The following is a 23893-nucleotide window of genomic DNA, read 5'->3' on the forward strand; positions in this document are numbered from 1 at the left end:
AATTCTTATACTTATTAGTTTCCTGTGAACCTAGTAAATAAGCTATCTGCTTCCAAAATACAATGGTGGAATAAGCATAGGTAGCAGCTATAAGCACTCCCATGCCAAAAGAGAGAAAATGGAAGGAAGAAAGTGATCACAGTCCTATGCAATTTCAAAATCCAGCAGGGCAAATTCCATTAGGTTTCAAGACCCAGGAATAATCTTCTGTGGCCTGAGGCTCCATGCTCTGAGTTTACAGCTCCAATCTCTGCATTCATGGCTCTGGCTTTTGCACCTGTGACTCCAGTCTATGGGTCTGGCCTCAGGTTTCTAGGCCCGCAGGTCCGACCTTAAAGCCATTCTTCCTTTTCCCTGAATGGTAGCACATACGACAGCTAAAAATTTTATCAGCCTGTTTCTACCTGTAGAATTTTGGGAGTCTGACTTCTTTTATTTCATCTTGTCTCTGTCCCTTTCAGTCCAACCTGGCAGTGTTTCTGCTGATACAACACTTTCAAAAATCTTTTGGGTTTCCTATGCATGACACAGGGGATCCACGCCATCAGTCAAGATGGTCCTTCACGGATCTTTCCTGGATAATCTCATCTCTATTCCAGGCTTCTGCTATGATAGCTGAATGGATCCATGAATCACACGCCTAATCTCTTTTAACACTAGCAAATGTTGTCCAGCCACACCCTTAACTTTCTCTCCACAGCAAGCTTTTCCTAAGAATGACTCTCCTAATTTTATCATCTTTTGCAATCTGTATAGGCTGAGAATTTCCCAAATCATCAAGTCTTGGTTTCTTTGTTTAGCAGTTATTCCCTCAATTCAACTCTTTCCTCTCACACTTCACTGTAAGAAGCAAGAAGAAACCAGCTCAGACTGCCAACACTTTGCTTCTGAAACTCAACTAAATATCCAAGTTCAATGCTTACAGATTATGCTTTCCACACAACTGCAGCCATACAACTAAATCACCTTTCTTCCAGTTTCCAGTAGCATGTTCCTCAATTCCTCTAAGACCTCGCCAGCACCTCTAACATTCATATTTTTACCAACATCCTGTTTATTACAATGTATGTATTCTCTAAGACCATACAGGCTTTTTCCACTATGCAAAAGTATTTGGTAATAAATATATGAAAACATATATATATGCATACACAAAATATCATAATGGAGCCCAATGATTTCACTTGACAAATTGTTAATCATTCATTCATTCACATAATATTTACTGTCTACTATGTGATAGGTGTTTAGGATATAAGAGCAATCAAAAAAGACAAAATCCCTATACTTCACCTCTTGTATTCTTTGAAGCATGGAGGAAAGCCAAAGGGAGAGAAAAATAAACATAATGAATAAGTAAATTATAAAATATGATAAATGCTGTGGGAGAAATAGAGGGAAGTGTTGCAATTTTAAGCAGGGTAGTCCTCATTGAGAAGGTAAGCTCTGAGAAAATCCTTTGAGCAAAGCAGATAAGGGAGTTGGCCACCTGAGGAAGAAGATTCTAGGCAGAGAGAGAAGTTAGTTTTAAACCAGACAACACCTGGCTTGCTCAAGGACAGAGTGCAGTGAGCAAGGCAGAGAACAGTAAGAGCTGAAGTCAGAGCAAATTAGGTGCGGGAGAGACACAGATCTTGGAGGGTCTCACAGGCCATCTGGGGAGTCACTGCAAGGTTCTGAACACAGGAGAATCACAATCTGATTTCAGTTTTACAGTCCCAAGAAATGTTTCATGGAAGACGTTTCAAAGCATATACTCAAAATGAGAAAAATTTCCCCTGAATAACACCAATGCTTTATTTATAACTTATTATCAATCAAAGCTCCTTTGTTCTATTTCTAAACTACATCATTTAAGCTTTAAGGGGTACATTCCAAGGTAAACATCCTGAAATCTACCGGTTTACTCAAACATATACTTCATCATTCATACTGCTTCTCAACCTTCATTTTTAATCCATTCTAACGAGCTTATTTTCACATGAAGACTTCCTCACCTTGCTTATTATGGCCACTAAATCCTAAGGCTTTCCTTATTGAATTGTGGGAATAGTAACTGTATTTCTCTATTTCATTTTCAGGTGCATCAGGGATATATTTGTGACTTATTTAAGATTGGGTCAGTGTCTTTAGAGAACACCTAATGATTAGATTCTCTTAAATAGGTGCAAAAGGTAGTCTGCATCGTACAAGCATAGAATGGGTTATTTCCTCTAATCTTTTTCTTATTTTTATATGTATTGCGTTGGCCAAAAGGTTTGTTCAGTTTCTTCCGCAGATGGCTCTAGCAGCACTTAATTGTCTTTAACTTTATTCGAAACAATTTTGTTAGATTGTATGTGACAGCTGTCACATCAGTGTGCAGTTAAAAAAAGACTTATCAAAATTAGTGAATTTTTGTGTAGCCATTTTAACATTGAAGGTGGAAGAAAAAAAGCAACGTTTTTGGCATATTATGCTTTATTATTTCAAGAAAGGTAAAACACAACTGAAACACAAAAAAAGATTTGTGCAGTGTATGGAGAAGGTGCTGTGACTGACTGAACATGTCAAAAGTGGACCGTGAAGTTTCATGCTGGAGATTTCTCGCTGGATGATGCTCCATGGTTGGGCAGGCCAGCTGAAGTTGATAAAGACCAAATCGAAATATTAACTGAGAACAATCAACATTATACCATGCCGGAGCTAGCCGACATACTCAAAATATCCAAATCAAGTGTTGAAAATCATTTGCACCAGCTTGGTTACGTTAATTGCTTTGGTGTTTGGGTTCCACATAAGTTAAGTGAAAAAAATCTTTTTGACCGTATTTCCGCATGCAATTCTCTACTAAACGTAATGAAAATGTTCCATTTTTAAAACATATTGTGATGGGCGATGAAAAGTGGATACTGTACAATATGTGGAACGGAAGAGATCGTGGAGCAAGTGAAATAAACTACCACCAACCACACCACAGGCCAGTCTTCATCCAAAGACGCTGATGTTGTGTATGTGGTGGGATTGGAAGGGAGTCCTCTATTATGAGCTCCTTCCGGGAACCCAAAAGATTAATTCCAAGAAGTACTGCTCCCAATTAGACCAAATGAAAGCAGTACTACATGAAAAGTGTCCAGAATTAATCAACAGAAAATGCATAATCTTCCATCAGGATAACGCAAGACCGCATGTTTCTTTGATGACCAGGCAAAAACTGTTACAGCTTGGCTGGGAAGTTCTGATTCATCTGCCATGTTCACCAGACATTGCACCTTTGAATTTCCATTTACTTCGGTCTTTACAAAATTCTTTTAATGGAAAAAAAATTCAATTCCCTGGAAGACTGTAAAAGGCACCTGGAACAGTTCTTTGCTCAAAAACATAAAAAGTTTTGGGAAGATGTAATTATGAAGTTGCCTGAAAAATGGCAGAAGGTAGTGGAATAAAAGGGTGAATACATTGTTCAATAAAGTTCTTGGTAAAAATGAAAAAAGTGTCTTTTTTTTTACTTAAAAACCGAAGGCACTTTTTGGCCAACCCAATAGTTAAATTCACCTCTCACTTTTAAAGCAACTAACAGGGCTTTATGATAATGTATTGACTGTTACCATAAGCTTGACATTTTACTACCAGGAACTATGAATAATTTGAAATCTGGGTGAAAATTAATGAAAATGCCAAGAGCCTGCAATTGATTCCAGAGAATTCTCTTCCTATGTAGTTCTTGCTCCATAAATACACACTCTTCCCACAGTTCTACAATAATCCAAGAGTTTTTGTTTGGTTTTATTTTCTAAGAGGAGGAACCCACAGAAAAAGGAATCAATATTTAGTTTAAAAGCTACATTTAAGAGAGCAGACTTCTTGAAAAACTTAGGTTTCCTGGTTTTCTTCCCATTATCCTTTTATTTATTTGTTTGTTTGTTTCATCCACATTTAGAGATCCCAAAATGTGTTTTTAAATAAACTGGTAAGATCTAAGGATAAAAGGCTAAGTCTCAGTACAGTCTACACCAACTCACTAGGACATCTTCAGCCATTCATCAGCTTCTGGTTTCCAACAGCCTTTTACCAACTGCTCAAAATTCGTGATAATGCTACCACCTGCACCTAAAAAGAACAAGATAAAACAAGAATACTTAACCAATTTTCTTGAGAAAATATATGAAATAAAGCCATAATTCTATCTTTTGACTTAAAATTCCAAAATCAACTCCAAAATATGATTCTTGGGAGGGAGAAAAAAGTTGTCTTGTACATTTATGATACAGAGACAATTACAATTCTTTCATGGCAACTGTCTATTGTACTACAAATAAGGTTAAAATTGGGGCCTCAGACAGAGATGTGGCTAGAGGTTTGTTTCTGATCTGAAAAAATAAACTTCTCTGCTTTATCACTTCCTTTCCTAATTTTAGTTTTAGGGGCAGTACACTATAACAACAGATTGAGAAATTTATTCAGTTCCAACATACAATAAAGGTAGGTAATGCAGAGTGAACATGAACCCATAATCAATCACATTTACTATTTCAGGTTATTCAGGATGAAAAAAGCGAGAAAAAAAAAAACAGAGCAAAGTTTTTTAATTACACGTGCCACATAATTTCTTATGTAAACTTGTTTTATTTATGGTGGTGGCTACACATTAACTACAAATCCCTCTGGTTATGGCTTCTAATCAAACCAATAATAAATATTCTATTTTTAAGACAATCAGGCTCAAAAGAATGGCTGATGACTAGTACTAGTGAATAGTGCCAGTTTTGAATTAACTTTACCAGCCAACAGAAACAAGGCTTCCATCTTCCAAAAAAGACTGTTATTAAAGTATGTGGTCCCCATTAATTTAACTAGAGAATTGTTCAGTAGTTGTAGTACACCAATAACAGAATATTTATGAACACATATTGTTAATATTACCTCGGGCCCATCCAATAGCTATCATGACTATCCAGCCATTTTTGTAATAGCTATTAGCATGGGTGACTCCACCTACTATTTTCCAAGTTCTGGTCACTTCCTTCATTCCCACAGCCAAGAGTTGAACAGGCAGGAATGAATATCCCTGGGAAACAAGGTCACGGGGGCAAAAAAATACAATATACCTGAAATTAAAATTTAAATATTTTAATACATGAGTGGAATCAGAAGAACAAAAATTAAAAGCCAGAATATCAGCAATAACAATTTGATAAAACACAACAAATGGAATTATCCATATAAACATGGAATTTGACTGCAAGAAGACCACAGATTGGGTAAAGTCAATCTTTTTTTTTTTTTTTTTGGCTACTCCGTGCAGCATGTGGGATCTTAGTTCTCTGACCACGGATCAAACCCGTGCCCCCTGCAGTGGAAGCACAGAATCTTAACCACTAGACCACCAGGGAAGTCCCAAAGTCAATTTTTTAAAATCACATGAAGCACATAAAATAATCTGCCAAAAAGTCATAATCAAAGGGGAATATAAATTTTGTACTTCTGAGTACTCTATAAATGCAAAAAGTATTCACTGAGTTCCTAATTTGTGACTACACTAGTCTAGAAGCTAAGTGCTGAATCCACCAACAAAATTAAGCAAGTGTATAATCACTTCTGGTTTTGGGCTTCTCTAGGTAGGGTGCCTTTGTCTTTGGAAAAGGAATTAGAAAAGGGACCTTAGTAGCTGAGCAAGGGACACCATTTCAATCCCACTTACATCTTCACCTGTGCCCCTCTGTGCATAAACTGCAACCTATACAGAGAAAGGTCATTGCTCTCAAGGAGACAGATTCACTCGTGTTAAGGAAAAACTTATTTTCATATGGCTAAAAGAATATGAAGTTTGTTCTTCAATTTAGTTGAGTAAGTTTAAGTTTTAACCAATTAAATTGTGACGTTAGTTTAAGACTAATTCACTCCTCCTCAGGTGAATTATTTTTTGAAGGCTCATTTGTTCTAAACACCTGTTCAACAATTTAACAGTAGTGTTGATTGGAAAACACAGCACTTTTCCCCCCATTCCTAAAATATTCTCTGGCAGACAATTTTGTGCTTAAAGCAGAACATTTATCTTGATACAGAATACACTGCAAGAAAGAAGTACTCTATCTCTGCTAAAAGAAGTTGTTAACCTTATTGTAATTCATGGCTCATAAAGTCTGAATTCCTAAAAGTATTCGTGGAATATGAAATCCTGTTTGCCAAAACACTGCTTCAGGGACCCAATGTAAGATGAAATGGTTTGTTCAGCCTGAAGCACCCTCTCTTTCTTCAACTCCATTTACCAATTCCTTCCTGTTCTTCAAGGTGCACTTAAATACTACCATATACATTGACTTTGGGAGTTTTGTTTTATTTAATATTCTCAGTTCAGACTAAATTCTGATGGTTCTGTACAACTAAAACAACTGGTTCCTATACTTCAACATAGCTCTTTAGACATTTTTCTTTATAATATATAAAGGCTATAATATTCAAATTGTAACAGTCCTTAGATGGCAGGAATCATTCATCTCGTTACCCCCTGAAACTCAGCATAATAAAAAGTAGCCCTGGACTTCCCTGGTGGCACAGTGGTTAAGAATCCGCCTGCCAATGCAGGGGACACAGGTTCGAGCCCTGGTCCAGGAGGATCCCACATGCCATGGAGAAACTAAGTCCGTGTGCCACAACTACTGAGCCTGCACTGTAGAGCCCATGAGCCACAACTACTGAGCCCACATGCCGCAACTACTGAAGCCCGCAGGCCTAGAGGCTGTGCTCCGCAACAAGAGAAGCCACCACAATGAGAAGCCCACGTACCACAACGAAGAGTAGCCACTGCTCGCCACAACTAGAGAAAGCCCGTGCACAGCAATGAAGACCCAATGCAGCCAAAAATAAATAAATAAATTTATTAACAAAAAACAGTAGGCCTGAGTTAAATCATTTATTAACAGTTAAAAAATTAGCAGGAGGCAAACCACAAAATATATCAAATCAAAGAATCATCTGATAATTAAAGAGTTTGAGACAAAGGAATAAATTATCTAAAAGTAGTAAAAAGCTTTTTAAAAATGACTGGTATTATATAAAATCTTTAATGTTCATATAACATTTTGAAAGCCTGTATACAAGTCTCTCTTTAAATACAGAACAAATTTCCAGGAAGTTGGCTAGGTGCCAGGGGAAAAAAAACAAAGTTACACCTAAGCAATTTTTAAATGTATTTTTAAATAAAATAAAAATATTTTGGTATCCACTCTAGATTAGATTAAGACAGGGAGATTTGGTTTCACTTTAGCAGTAATGAATGCTCAAAATACTCAAACAAAAAAACAACAAAACAAAAATAATACACACGACCCCATTTTCATTCTCTACACCAAGACTATCTTCAACATGAGTTAAAAGGCTACACTATCACAAGAGCAATCTTGGACTTCTTTTTTTTTTTTTTTGGCTGTGTCACGGGGCATGCGGGATCTTAGTTCTCCAACTAGGGATAAAACCTGTGCCCCCTGCAGTGGAAGCACGGAGTCTTAACCACTGGACCACCAGGGAAGTCCCAACCTTGGACTTTTTATATTCAACTATGTGACATTATGGCATATGGTCTAAAATTTGTAATTACTGCTATTTCTAATAAATAAGTCTTTATTGCATCAATCAGATACATAAGTTCCCTATATCTGAACCTTCAAGTTGCGAACTTTCAAAGATGTGAACGTGCGTTCCCATGTCCAATCACATAAGTTAGTTCACGTGTCTGGCATACATTATCACACACATACGTCCTCTACAAGTGGTTGTGTTCTGTGTACTTTTCTGCACAGTACTGTATAGAGTACAGTAGTACAGTATCTTTATTTCAAGCCCCGGATATCCGGGAGCAAGCGTTAAAAGCAGCAGTGATGTAGCTGGTACTGCTAAGAAGAGCCAAGCGATAAGGACGGAAACAAAAGTAAAATAATTGAGTGGAGTGAGGCGAAAAGATGGTAGATGTCGCTCGTTCTTATAACACGAATCGTTCAACCATCGGCACGATTCTAAAGAACAAGGACAAGATCATGTTAACACGAAGTCTGCTATGCCGGTGATGTCAACAAAAATATTGAAGAAGCGTGGAAAAGTGATGGAGGAGATGGAGAAACTTCTCAGTGTGCGGATGCAGGATCAGCATCAGCGCTGAGTCCTGCTCAGCTTAATGCTGATTCAAGAGAACGCTAAAAGCCTTTATGAAGACTTGAAGAAGAAACGTGGCGAAGAATCAGAGGGCACACCTTTTAATGCCAGCCATGGCTGGTTTCATCAGTTTAAGGCAGAGCCAACCTTCACAACGTAAAACTAAGTGGCGAGGCAGCAACTGCAGATACGGTAGCCGCTTGAGAATTTCCTGAAACACTTCAAGAAATTATTGATGAAGGTGCATATTTACCCAAGCAGGTTTTTAATGTGGATGAGACAGAACTGTACTGGAAGAGGATGCCAGACTGAAGTTACATCAGTAAGGAGGAAAAGCTGATGTCAGGCTATAAAGCAGCAAAGAATAGGCTAACTCTGTTGTTTGGTGGCAGTGCTTCCGGCGATATGCAGCTGAAGCCTCTCTTAGTTTATCATTCAGAGAACCCAAGAACCCTTAAACACACAGCCAAGGGCTCTCTTCCTGTTGTGTGGAAGAGTAATAACCCCAAGCCTGAGTTACACAGGCCATTTTCCAGGACTGGTTTTTCTAGCACCTTATCCCAGAGGTAGAGAAATTATGCTTGGCAAAGGACATCCCATTCAACATTCTTTTGCTACTCCGGGCCACCCCCCATTCATGGATGACTTTCATCTCAACCTCAAAGTAGTGCATCTGTCACCAAATACTATGTTGCTCATCCAACCTATGGACCAGGGAGTTATACCAACTTTCAAGAAATATTATTTACATCATACTTTTCATCAGGCAGAAAGGCGAGTGACGGATCAGGAACAACCCTGCAGCAATTTTGGAAGGACTGTAACATCTACAAGGTCATAAAAAATATCAACTTTGATTGGCATGAGGTTATGGCCATCACCACGACTGGGGTTTGGAAGAACCTTTGCCCACAGTTTGTTCATGATTTTCGTGGATTTGAGAAGGTGGATGAGGAGTCCAAAGAGGTCTTCAGCAACTTAGTGACCCTCAGCGAGTAGCTGGCGCTAGATCTGCAAGAGGACGACTTCAATGTACTCCTTGCTGTGCAACACGAGGAGCTTAGTATTGAAGACCTGATGCAATTGGAGGCCCAGAGAAAAGACGAAGAGACAAGAGGAAGAAGAAGTAACCGAAGAACTGAAGAGATTCATGATACAGGAAATGGCAAGGGGATTTTCTTTATTTGAGGAGGCACTGTTAGTTTTTGAGGCACAGGACCCGAATATAGAACGGTACGCAAAGGTTGCAGCAGCCATTCAGAATGCAATCCAGGGCTACACTGTCATCTACGATGAGAAAAAAAAAAAGAGCGACTACCCAGACATCACTGGATCGTTTTTTCAAGAGGGTAGATAGAATTAAATCAAGCAAGGAACCAGAACCTCTGCCATCAACGTCAGGCCTGAGTGGAATTGCGGCTTGCCCTCCACCTCCTGTTGCTGACGATCCTTCAGCTCTGCCATCTCCCACCTCCTCTCCCTCTTCCAGTCAGTAACGCTTCTTCCCTGTTCACTTGATGCCAGCTCCTGTATGCCAGCTGTTGTACTGTACAACTGTACTTTTCAAGGTACTGTACTGTAAGATTTTAAATGTTTTCTTTATTTTTGTGTGTTTTTTATGTATTATTTGTGGAAAAGTATTATACACCTATTACAGTACCGTACTACATAGCCAATTGTTAGTTAGGTACCTAGGCTAACTTTGTTGGACTTACAAACAAGTTGCATTTAAGAACGAGCTCTCAGAACTGAACTCGTTTGTATGTAGGGGACTTACTGTATTTCTAAAGTATATCTACAATATGCTAATATTTTAAACAGAAAACAGTTCTTGTTTCAATTGTTAAATAGCCACAGGGCAAAAGAACAACTGTTTATTGTGCTCAGTAGACTTACAAGTAAGCAGATCAGACCAGTGGTGCCCTAAGTAGCCATTCCTGCTCTATAACACAAGTCACCTTTTAAAAATTCCATCAATGACTCACTCAACAAACACTCATTAAGAAATCATCATGTCCCTCCTATAAAGATTATAATTTCACCTTTAACTAAAATTGTAACATCTATGGAACTTTTAACTTGAAAAGTGCTTAAAGAAAACATATCAAAAATGAAGGACTAGAACATATCAGACATGAAATAGAACGAGAAGGCAATTTATTTCTCATACATTTTTAAGTCTAAGTAACTTAATCTAAGTAATTAACATAGAGAAAAAAATGACAAAGAAGAGTGCTAAATAACAGAAGTTAGTCTAAACAGGATACAGGAATTCAGCTTGGTGATTTGACAGAGAATGCGCAGTCCCAGCTATGCCTCTTCCTCCTGCCGTTTTCTTGTAAACAAGGTACCCTCGGGAAGGTCTGTGGGAGGCTTGCTTTAGGGTCTTGGTGCTCCGGCCATGTGTGAGGCCTAAGCCTCTTAGGTGTAAGAGCCAAGTTTAGGACACTGGACCACCAGAGACCTCCCAGACCCATGTAATAACAATCAGCAAAAGCTCTCTAAGAGATCTCCACCTAAACACAAAGACCTGGCTCCACTCAACAACCAGCAAGCTCCAGTGCTGGACGCCCCATGCCAAACAACTAGCAAGACAGGAACACAACCCCACCCATCAGCACAGAGGCTGCCTAAAATCAAAATAAGTTCACAGACACCCCAAAACACAACACTGGACATGGTCTTACACACAAGAAACACAAACTCCAGCCACAACCACCAGAACACAGGTACCAGCCCCCTCCACCAGGAAGCCTACACAACCCACTGAACCAACCTTAGCCACTGGAGGCAGACACCAAAAACAACAGCAACTACAAACACGCAGCCTGCTAAACGGAGACCCTAAACACAGTAGGTTAAGCAAAATGAGAAGACAGAGAAATACTCAGCAGATGAAGGAGCAAAGTAAAAATCCACCAGACCAAACAAATGAAGAGGAAATAGGCAGTCTACCTGAAAAAGAATTCAGAGTAACGGTAGTAAAGATGATCCAAAATCTTGGAAATAGAATGGAAAAAATACAAGAAACGTTTAACAAGAAACTAGAAGAACTAAAAAGCAAACAAACAGGGATGAACAACACAATAAATGAAATTTAAAATTCTCTAGAAGGAATCAATAGCAGAATAACTGACGCAGAAGAACGGATAAGTGACCTATGAGATAAAATAGTGGAAATAACTACCACAGAGCAGAATAAAGAAAAAAGAATGAAAAGAATTGAGGACAGTCTCAGAGACCTCTGGACAACATTAAACGCACCAACATTCAAATTATAGGGCTCCCAGAAGAAGAAGAGAAAAAGAAAGGGTCTGAGAAAATATTTCAAGAGATTATAGTTGAAAACTTCCCTAATATAGGAAAGGAAATAGTCAATCAAGTCCAGGAAGCGCAGAAAGGATAAATCCAAGGAGAAAGACGCCAAAACACATATTAATCAAACTATCAAAAATTAAATACAAAGAAAAAATATTAAAAGCAGCAAGAGAAAAGCAACAAAAACCATACAAGGGAATCCCCATAAGGTTAACAGCTGATCTTTCAGCAGAAACTCTGCAAGCCAGAAGGGAGTGGCAGGACATATTTAAAGTGATGAAAGGGAAAAACCTAAAACCCAGATTACTCTACCAGGCAAGAATCTCATTCAGATTCAATGGAGAAGTTAAAAACTTTACAGACAAGCAAACGCTAACAGAATTAAGTACCACCAAACCAGTTTTACAGCAAATGCTAAAGGAACTTCTCTAGGCAGAAAACACAAGAGACGGAAAAGACCTATAATACCAAACCCAAAACATTTAAGAAAATGGTAATAGGAACACATAGATAATTACCTTAAATGTACATGGATTAAATGCTCCAAACAAGACACAGACTGGCTGAATGGATACTAAAACAAGACGCATATATATGCTGTCTACAAAAGACCCACTTCAGACCTAGGGACACATACAGACTGAAAGTGAGGGGATGGAAAAAGATATTCCATGCAAATGGAAATCAAAAGAAAGCTGGAATAACGATATTCATATCAGATAAAATAGACTTTAAAATAAAGACTATTAAAACAGACAAAGAAGGACACTACATAACGATCAAGGGATCAATCCAAGAAGAAGATATAACAATTGTAAATGTGTATGAACCCAGAACAGGAGCACCTCAATACATAAGGGAAATGCTAACAGCCACAAAAGGGGAAATCGACAGTAGCACAATAATAGTAGGGGACTTTAACACCCCACTTTCACCAATGGACAGATCATCCAAAATGAAAATAAATAAGGAAATGCAAGCTTTAAATGACACATTAAACAAGATGGACTTAATTGATATTTAAAGGACATTCCATCCAAAAACAACAGAATACGCTTTCTTCTCAAGTGCTCATGGAACATTCTCCAGGATAGATCATATCTTGGGTCACAAATTAAGCCTTGGTAAACTTATGAAAACTGAAATCATATTAAGTATCTTTTCTGACCACAACGCTATGAGACTAGATATCAATTACAGGAAAAATCCTGTAAAAAAATAAAAACACATGGAAGCTAAACAATACACTACTAAATAACCAAGAGATCACTGAAGAAATCAGAGGAAATCAAAAAAAACCTAAAAACAAATGACAGTGAAAACACAACAACCCAAAACCTATGGGATGCAGCAAAAGCAGTTCTAAGAGGGAGCTTAGAGCAATACAATCCTACCTCAAGAAGCAAGAAACATCTTAAATAAACAACCTAACCTTACACCTAAAGCAATTAGAGCAAGAAGAACAAAAAAACCAAAAAAACAAAGTTAGCAGAAGGAAAGAAATCATAAAAATGAGATCAGAAATAAATAAAAAAGAAATGAAGGACATAAGAGCAAAGATCAGTAAAACTGAAAGCTGGTTCTTTGAGAAGATAAAATTGATAAACTATTAGCCAGACTCTTCAAGAAAAAAGGGAAAAGACTCAAATCAACAAAATTACACATGAAAAAGGAGAAGTAACAACTGACACTGCAGAAATACAAAGGACCATGAGAGGTTACTACAAGCAACTGTATGTCAATAAAATGGACAACCTGGAAGAAATGGACAAACTCTTGGAAAAGCACAACCTTCCGAGACTGAACCAGGAAGAAATAGAAAATATAAAGAGACCAGTCACAAGCACTGAAATTGAAACTGTGATTAAAAATCGTCCAACAAACAAAAGCCCAGGACCAGATGGCTTCACATGCAAATTCTATCAAACATTGAGAGAAGAGCTAACACCTATCCTGCTCAAACTCTTCCAAAATATTGCAGATGGAGGAACACTCCCCAACTCATTCTACAAGGCCACCATCACCTGATACCAAAACCAAAGATGTCACAAAGGAAGAAAACTACAGGCCAATATCACTGATGAACATAGATGCAAAAATCCTCAACAAAAAACTAGCAATCAGAATCCAACAGCACAGTAAAAGGATCATACACCATGATCAAGTGGGGTTTATCCCAGGAATGCAAGGATTCTTCAATATATGCAAATCAATCAACATGATACACCATATTAACAAACTGCAGGAGAAAAACCATATGATCATCTCAACAGATGCAGAAAAAGCTTTCAACAAAATTCAACACCCATTTATGATAAAAACCCTCCAGAAGGTAGGCATAGAGGGAACTTACCTCAACATAATAAAGACCATATATGACAAATCCACAGCCAACATGGATCTCAATGGTGAAAAACTAAAACCATTTCCACTAAGACCAGGAACAAGACAACGTTGCCCACTCTCACCACTATTATTCAACATAGTTTTGGAAGTTTTAGCCACAGCAATCAGAGAAGAAAAAGAAATAAAAGGAATCCAAATTGGAAAAGAAGAAGTAAAACTGTCACTGTTTGCAGATGACATGATACTATACATACAGAATCATAATGATACCACCAGAAAACCACTAGAGCTAACCAATGAAGTTCGTAAAGTAGCAGGATACAAAATTAATGCACAGAAATCTCTTGCATTCCTATACACTAATGACAAAAAATCTGAAATTGAAATTAAGGAAACACTCCCATTTACTGCTGCAATAAAAAGAACAAAATACCTAGGAATAAACCTACCTAAGGAGACAAAAAAACCTGTATATAGAAAACTATAAGACACTGATGAAAGAAACAGATGGAGAGACATTCTTGGAATGGAAGAATCAACATTGTGAAAATGACTCTACTACCCAAAGAAATCTACAGATTCAATGCAATCCCTATCAAACTACTAATGGCATTTTTTACAGAACTATAACAAAAAACTTCACAATTTGTATGGAAACACAAAAGACCCTGAATAGCCAAAGCAGTGTTGAGAAAGAAAAACGGAGCTGGAGGAATCAGGCTCCCTGACTTCAGAGTATACTACAAACCTACAGTTACCTTCAGTAATGGTACTGGCATAAAAACAAAAATATAGATCAATGGAACAGGACAGAAAGCCCAGAGATAAACCCATGCACATATGGTTACCTTATCTTTGATACAGGAGGCAAGAATATACAGTGGAGAAAAGACAATCTCTTCAATAAGCGGTGCTGGGAAAACTGGACAGCTATATGTAAGAGAATGAAATTAGAACACTCCCTAACACCATACACAAAAATAAACTCAAAATGGATTCAAGACCTAAATGTAAGGCCAGACACTAAAAAACTCTGAGAGGAAAACATAGGCAGAACACTCTATGACATAAATCACAGCAAGATCCTTTTTTGGCCCACCTCCTAGAAAAATGGAAATAAAAACAAAAATAAACAAATGGGACCTAATGAAACTTAAAAGCTTTTGCACAGAAAAGGAAAACATAAACAAGATGAAAAGACAACCCTCAGAATGGGAAAAAATATTTGCAAACGAAGCAACTGACAAAGGATTAATCTCCAAAATTTACAAGCAGCTCATGCAGCTCAATATCAAAAAAAACAAGCAACCTGGGGCTTCCCCGGTGGCGCAGTGGTTGAGAGTCCGCCTGTCGATGCAGGGGACATGGGTTCGTGCCCCGGTCCAGGAAGATCTCACATGCCGCAGAGCGGTTGGGCCCATGAGCCATGGCCGCTGAGCCTGCGCGTCCGGAGCCTGTGCTCTGCAACGGGAGAGGCCACAGCAGTGAGAGGGCCGCGTACCACAAAAAAAAAATAATAATAAATAAAAATAAAGTTTAAAGAAAAAAACAACAAGCAACCCAACCCAAAAATGGGCAGAAGACCTAAATAGACATTTCTCCAAAGATGATATACAGATTGCCAACAAACACATGAAATGATGCTCAACATCACTAATCATTAGAGAAATGCAAATCAAAACTACAATGAGGGGCTTCCCTGGTGGCGCAGTAGTTGAGAATCTGCCTGCTAATGCAGGGGACATGGGTTCGAGCCCTGGTCTGGGAGGATCCCACATGTCACGGAGCAACTAGGCCCGTGAGTCACAACTACTGAGCCTGCGCGTCTGGAGCCTGTGCTCCGCAACAAGAGAGGCCACGATAGTGAGAGGCCCGCGCACCGCAATGAAGAGCGGCCCCCACTTGCCACAACTGGAGAAAGCCCTCGCACAGAAACGAAGACCCAACACAGCAAAAATAAATAAATAAAATTAATTTTTAAAAAACAAAAACAAAAAAACAACTACAATGAGGTATCACCTCACACCTGTCAGAATGGCCATCATCAAAAAATCTACAAACAATAAATGCTGGAGAGGGTGTGGAGAAAAGGGAACCCTCTTGCACTGTTGGTGGGAATGTAAATTGATACAGCCACTATGGAGAACAGTATGCAGGTTCCTTAAGAAACTAAAAATAGAAATACCATACAACCCAGCAATCCTACTACTGGGCATATACCTTGAGAAAACCATAATTCAAAAAGAGACACGTACCACAACGTTCACTGCAGCACTTTTTACAACAGCCAGGACATGGAAGCAATCTACGTGCCCATCAACAGATAAATGGATAAAGAAGATGTGGCAATATATAAATAGAATATTACTCAGCCATAGAAAGAAGCGAAATTGAGGTATTTGTAGTGAGGTGGATGGACCTAGAGTCTGTCATACAGAGTGAAGTAAGTCAGAAAGAGAAAAACAAATACCATATGCTTACACATATATATGGAATCTAAAAAAAAATGGTTCTGAAGAACCTGGGGGCAGGACAAGAATAAAGACGCAGACATAGAGAATGGACTTGAGGACATGGCGAGTGGTTAGGGTAAGCTGGGACGAAGTGAAAGAGTAGCACTGACATATATGCACTACCAAATGTAAAAGAGATAGCCTGTGGGAAGCAGCCGCATAGCACAGGGAGATCAGCTTGGTGCTTTGTGACCACCTAGATGGGTCCGATAGGGAGGGTGGGAGGAAGATGCAAGAGTGAGGAGATATGGGGATATATGTATACGTACAGCTGATTCACTTTGTCATACAGCAGCAACTAACACAACATTGTAAATCAATTATACTCCAATAAAGATGTTAAAAATAAAATAAAACAGGATACAAGCAGGATGCGAGTTCACTGACAAATGAAAGCTAACCCAGTTTAAGTAGGAAAGACGAAATTAGAATTTAGGTTAATACCAAGAGCTGAGCTTCCCACGGTTAGTCTCTGAGAACTGTTTTCACCCTTCCTTAATTTTCCTCCTCTGACTACCAAAACAGTATGACTTAACTCGGCCAAAACAGAACAGTAAGTTAAATACAGTTCATATTAGTCCAATACAAGAGCTTTGCTCTTGCTCTTACTACTCTAACAAATTAATAATTTTATGTATATGCTTTGAAAAAGACTATTACAGAATGACAGACCTATAAAACTATACCTTTTGTTGTACTCTTCCTCATAAAAATGCAGTCTCAGTTATGCAAATGTGCAATATATAACTGATACTTGGAAGTTAAAGGAAAACAAAATGGGGCATAAAAATCAATACACAGAGAAATTATAAAATATTTATTCCCCCCCAGAAACAGTTTTCAAAAAAAAAATCCTATGAAAGGGTACACTGTCTTCCAAACTATTAAACATACTAGGACATACCAAGTTATTGTTTCCCTTTGCCAGTAGATGGTGCTAATCTCCAAATGTGAGCACTATGAACTACTGTACTAAAGATGACCTTGCCAATAAGTACATTCACATACTCCCTTACTTTAGCTTGCTAGAGTTTAAAGTACATTACAAACATCATTTTAATTTCCCAAATTAAAATCAAATGAAGCAAAGATTACACATTTGTTCTCAACATTAAAACCTTGAAAAAGAAAACAGTAAAATATACTATGCCTTTAAGCAAGCATCATTTTTTATATTTAAGGGTCTGTGAGCACAAAGACAATGCCAGTATTTCCCAAGTCCAAAACAATACACTGTATAAGTGCAGACTAAAGCACTAGGTAGTCTAGGTTTGAATGCTGGCTCCAGCTACTAGATACCTGTGATTCCTTGGGCAAGTTATTTAACCCTTCTTGCCTCAGATGCCTCATTTATTAAATGAAAATAATAGAGAGCCTACCTCACCAGTTTCTTGTGAGGTTAAATGAGATAATAAATGTAAAGCACTTAGAAAAGTGTCTGTACTACATCAGTGGCTGCTCTTGTTGTTTTGTAATGCCCAACAACTAGAATCAATAAAAATGCTCATCAGAAGAATAAATAAAATACAGTTATTAATATTAATAGATTCTACAACAGTGAGAAGGAATGAATGTACTATAGCTACTAGCAAAACACAGATGAATCTTAGTAACATAATGTTGAATGAAAAAAAGTCCTAGAGAACTATACAGAGCATAATACCCCATTTTAAAATAGGGCCAAAAACAAATAAAACTAAAAAAATCTATTGTTTATATATTCATATATAAAATATACACCTTTTTAAAAAATACAAACACAAAGATAAACACAGGGCAGAGGTTAACTGTGGAAAAAGTGCAGAGAGATGGGATTTGGGAGAGAAATATAAGTATATATATAAGTTATTGGTAAAGTCCAGTTCTTAGATTAAGTGCAATACAGTGGAGATGTAAATTATTACAACCATTTTGGGAAATGATTTCTCATTATCTAGTAGAGCTTAAAAATCACTTTCCCTGGGGCTTCCCTGGTTGCACAGTGGTTGAGAGTCCGCCTGCCGATGCAGGGGACACGGGTTCGTGCCCCGGTCCGGGAAGATCCCACATGCCGCGGAGCGGCTGGGCCCATGAGCCATGGCCGCTGAGCCTGCGCATCTGGAGCCTGTGCTCTGCAACGGGAGAGGCCACAGCAGTGAGAGGCCCGCGTACCGCAAAAAAAAATAAAAAATAAAATAAAATAAAATAAATCACTTTCCCTATAACTCAGTAAATCTACTCTTAAGCTATATCAAGAGAAAATCTTACCCATGTACATCATGTTCTTAGCAATACTGTAACAGAAAAAATACTAGAAACAACTCTATGTCAACAGAGAAATGGATGAATATACGATGACAATTCATTCTGATAAGCTATACAGAAGTGAAAAGTAATAAATTACAAGCATACACAATAGACTGAATCTCAGGAACAGAGGCTGAACAAAAAAAAGCAAGTCACTGAAAAATACATACATATGATTCCATTTATAAAATTTTCAAAAACTATATTATTTAGAAAAATATATGTCAGAACTGCATAGAAAACTAAAGGAATGAAAGGTACAAAATTAAGGGTAATTGTTACCTATGAGTAAGGAAGAGAGAAGATGGGATCGGGCTGAGGGTGGAGGGTCACATGGGGACATCAAAACTAACGGCAACTGTTCTGGGAAGATGGTGGCAGCAGTAGTTGCCTAGATTTTGATCTCTTCAAATCCCCTCATAAAAACAGGGCAACTAGATAGCAAAGCCAAAATCCCATCCATAGCACTTACAACAAAACTATGTGACAAGGTATGCCTTTAAATCCCAAAATGCAAATGGGTAAAGGCAAATCACCAGCATACATAGAACTAAACTGCTTGGCAGGAAGAAGAAAGCAGCAAGGTGGCAACTAATGGACCTAAGAACAAAACAGCTTCAAAATAGCTAATGGGAATTCACTAGAAGGCACAGCAGGCCAATCTGGAAAACAACAACAACAGCTGAAACTGGAAGGATTCTTACATTTCCAATACCAGGTGAGACAAAGGGTCCATGATAACATCTGAAGGGGTTGGACCAATGTAGTCCCTGTGAACTCTGAAAACTGATCCACCCAGGCTCCCTTCTAGAACAAGTCCAATAATAAGAAGAAACTGCTGATGTAGAATCAAAACTGAGCAGGATAGAACAAAAGAAGGGGAAGGTCCAGACCAAACTGGGGAAGGGGAAAAGACCCAGGAAATCTCAGAAAGCAGGTCATCATCTTTTAATAAAATATTTTTGTAAGTGGCAATTCTTTTCTTAATCTAAATGATGGATATACAAGTTTTTATTATATCATAATTCTTTATACTCTGCATATTTTTATAAATGTTCCTTTGTACCTACTCAATATTAATTAAAACTTTTAAAAAACACATATTGTTCATAATGAAAACTCTTCTTGGTTAAGATCATGCTAAGTTGAAATCCAGACCCTGTCATTTACCAACTCTTCAGGCCTCAATTTCCTCTTATGTAAAATGGGCATAATAAAAGATCTCAAGTTAACAAATAATTAAATACTATACTACTAATTCACTACATAAAAATGCATTTCTTATTTTCCATTTCTAACATATCTTTTTGTTTCAGCCAAGGAAGTATATATTTACAGACAAGCACTTTTATTTCATTTAGTGTATCACTAACCAAGATCTGTAATTTCCTGCTACTAATTATAGAACTCCCATATAACAGAACACAAGCTGTCCGTTCCTTTAGCGATGTACTTACTGAACTTAGAACAATACTTGGCACACAGTTAACAAAACAAAGTCCCTTCTCTGATAGGCTGTTATTCTAGTGGAGTGAGACAAACCAACGTGAGGAGAAATAAACAGACAACACATCATACAGTAATAAATCTAGAGGAAAAAAAAGAAGTATGATGTGATAGTCATGGGAGAGGAGGTGTTTTTTTCAGAGAAGATCTCTCCAAGAAAAGAAAATATGAGCCTTCTGGGAAAAGAACATCACAGAGAAAAGAGAGCAAGCACAAAGGCGCTGAGGCAGAAGAACATCTTTGTGTTCAAGAAATGGCAAAGCCAACGTGGCTAGCACAGACTGAGCAGGCGTACAGGAGAAAGACATTACAACAAAGAGAGTGGAAGGGGAAGGTTTTATAGGGTCTTATAGGCTACGTTAAGAATTTTGAATTTTACTCGTAGTAAGATAAGAAACTATTGAGCATAGGAGTAATATGTTCCAACATTTTAAAATAATCACTTTATCTACTATGTGAAGAAAAGACTCAGGGGGATAATGAAAGAAGCAGCTAGAACACTTAGGAAGCTACTGCAACTGTCCAAGCAATAGTGGTAATTAGTATACAGGAGCAGAAGTGGAAGTGATGAAAAGTGTCAGATTCTGGATATCCTACTTTTCATATAGTTTAAGAATCTACACACATAAAAAGAATTCTCCAAAATGTTAATATCCTTTTAAAATATTGCTATAGAAATAAAAGTCCTTGAGAAAGTGTTTTAAAACACATAGCAACTGGAAGAATATACTTTAAGGGATGGTTAAACAAATCAATGAGAGACAGTGGCTGTTAAGTGGCAAGGCTCCAAAGTCAAACTTCCTGGTTTTGGATCCTAGCTCAATCACTTACTAAATACGAAAATTTCAGCAAAGTTCCTCTATGCCTCAGATTTCTCATTTTTCAAATGGAAATAATAATAGCTACTTCATTGGACTCTGGTGATTAAACATGACAACGAATATAAAGAATTTAGCTGACATATGGTAATAACTCAATAAATATTAGCTATCAAATTTATTGTTCTACTCTTAATAGTTTCTACTGCCACTAGTTCCCACTATGTGTCCCATTGCTACCACTATTTATAATATTCCCTTTTATGACTGGTTACATATTCATTTAAAATCATCACAATAAAAATTAACTTCAAGTGCTCCTAATGTTACGTATTTCGTTGCTATGGTTTCTAATCAAAAGCACGGTTTTTGCTTTAGGTATAACAAAGCTCTCTGATTTGTATTACACTTTTTTTCTTTAACTTGATGTATCATTCCTCTTAAAGATAACTGAAGCTGAATTTGCAAGAATCCAAAGCAATTCCTACTAACATTTTTTTTTCACTTCAAAACTAAATTCAAAATAAAATTAATGTTAAATTTCATAAGGCTCTGAAAAATCGAACAAAGAGTATGACAATTACCAAAAACAATTACCATAAATATCATGATCACTTGGACTTTTTGTGTAGTTGGTCACATTCTTGATTATCATGTTGTATAACTGTGTGTATAGGTTAGGTTCACAAGATCAACTGTTGGGGGTCAAATATTTGATGCCCTTTCATATTTGAAATGATTCCACTAAAGAAACATAAGACAACAATACCTACCTCTGGGAGAGGATAAGGGAGAAGGGTGAGAAAGAGACATACTTTGCACTTAAAACCTTTGGCATTATTTGGGTTCCTTCCTTTGCACATGCATTAACTTTTAAGAATATAAAATATTTTTTAAAGAAAAAAATTCCATTTACTAACAATTTACAGATTTTTTTAAATGTCTCATAGTTCACCACAATGGCAGCTTACCAGATTGAAGATGCCAGTAATATATTAGTGCTGTTTGCAAGAAACCTCAATGGAGGCTCCCCAAGGAGTACACAAGATAAAATTCCTCCACCAAAGCAGTGGAGCATAGCAGTAAACCAGCTTGACAGAGGATTCTTCCATGCCACCACCACTGCTCCTGAAATGATAAAGTAAATATGCCATCTGAGATACTGTATATTAAACAAGTCCTGAGGTACCAGTGGCACGAAACACACTTCTTAATTTCATAATTTTCTAGAACATACTCATAAGTGTGACAATCATGATCATCATAAAACATATCTTTTGTTCTTTAAATCAACACTGGAAATATTTTGTTAAGACATGGGCGACTTGGGCAACTTTAAAATACTCTGTTCAGGATCTTATTGCCAGTTTCCTAGTAGTACATTATTAAACACAATCTCCCCAACCACTGTCTCCTTTCATTCCCAACCCTACTGTAAGTATGCCGGTTAATATGTCAAAGTGATACATTAAGAAAAATTTATAATCTTAAGTACGTAAGAAAATAAAGCCTGAAATAAATAAACTAAAATTTCAATATGACAGGCTTGAAATAGAATAACAAAATAAACCCAGAGGTGAAAGGCTGATGAGGAACAGGTATTTACATCATCTCAAATGTCTCCTAACAAATTATTTATTAATTACAGAGGGAAGTAATAACTTTACAGTGGACAAACCTTGCAGACATCACTGTAAACTAACAATATCAGGTGATTCCTGATATTATGCACTAAGACCACATCATCACTTCCATAGTATTTCTACCAAAAATGTATAACCTGAACTAATTTAATTATACACACTCAAATTGAGCATTATTCTGAAAAAAAAACAACAACAGGGCTTCCCTGGTGGCGCAGTGGTTGAGAGTCCACCTGCCGATGCCGGGGACACGGGTTAGTGCCCCGGTCCAGGAAGATCCTACATGCCGCGGAGGGGCTGGGCCCATGAGTCATGGCCGCTGAGCCTGCGTGTCCGGAGCCTGTGCTCCGCAATGGGAGAGGGCACAACAGTGAGTGGCCCGCGTACGGCATAAAACAACAACAACAACAACAAACACCTAGCCTATATTTTAACAATGTCAAGGTCAAGGAACACACACAAAAAAGGCTGATGGAAAGTTCCAGATTAAATGACATTAAAGAGACAACTAAATGCAACGCATTTCCTAGATCATATCCCCAAGTGAGAAAGAACATCTATAAGAGACCTTTTTGGACAACTGATGAAATCTAAATATGGATTGTGGCTTTGATTACAGTATTGTATCACTGTTAAACTTCCTGATTTTGATAACTATAATGTGGTTCTTAAAATTAACACACTTAAGTAATCAGAAGTAACTGGGCAAAATGTCTCCAATTCACACTCAAGTGGTTCTGAAAAAATACTATGCACAAACAAAAACATCCAGAGAAGTGGTAAAGTACAAACTTCTAGTTATAAGATGAATAAGTTCTTGGGATCTGATGTACAGCATAATGACTGCAGTTAATAATACTGTATAGGGCTTCCCTGGTGGCGCAGTGGTTAAGAGTCCGCCTGCCGATGCAGGGGACACGGGTTCGTGCCCCGGTCCGGGAGGATCCCACATGCCGCGGAGCGGCTGGGCCCGTGAGCCATGGCCGCTGAGCCTGCGCGTCCGGAGCCTGTGCTCCGCAACGGGAGAGGCCACAACGGTGAGAGGCCCGTGTACCGCAAAAAAAACCCAAAAACAAACAAACAAAAAAATAATAATACTGTATAATAATATCTTATATACTTAAAATTTGCTGAGAGTAGATTTTTAAGTGTTGTCACCACACATACACACACACACGTGCACACACACACAAAAGGTAACTGTGAGGTGATGAATGTGCTAATTAACTTGATTGTGGTAATCACAATGTATTTGTATATCAAATCATCACATTGCACACTTTAAATATATATAATTTTGTCAACTATATGTCAATAAAGCTGGGAAAAAAATAAA

At 37.8% G+C, this 23893-nt stretch overlaps 1 protein-coding gene across 1 annotated transcript in view; it reads right to left on the reverse strand.

Annotated features, from left to right (window-relative positions):
- TMEM38B (transmembrane protein 38B) overlaps positions 1 to 23893 on the reverse strand; it is a 69813-nt gene that overhangs the window by 26904 nt on the left and 19016 nt on the right. Inside the window, exons 2-4 of the mRNA XM_027105305.1 lie at positions 21886 to 22042; positions 4903 to 5087; positions 4002 to 4089 (exon numbers count right to left, since the gene is read on the reverse strand). Coding sequence (XP_026961106.1) covers positions 4002 to 4089; positions 4903 to 5087; positions 21886 to 22042 — 430 coding nt within the window. The remainder of the gene's footprint in view (positions 1 to 4001; positions 4090 to 4902; positions 5088 to 21885; positions 22043 to 23893) is intronic.

The sequence above is a fragment of the Aethalodelphis obliquidens genome, unplaced genomic scaffold (assembly GCF_003676395.1).
Source record: "Aethalodelphis obliquidens isolate GAN/ISIS:26980383/991018 unplaced genomic scaffold, ASM367639v1 scaffold7, whole genome shotgun sequence".
Lineage (NCBI taxonomy): Eukaryota > Metazoa > Chordata > Mammalia > Artiodactyla > Delphinidae > Aethalodelphis > Aethalodelphis obliquidens.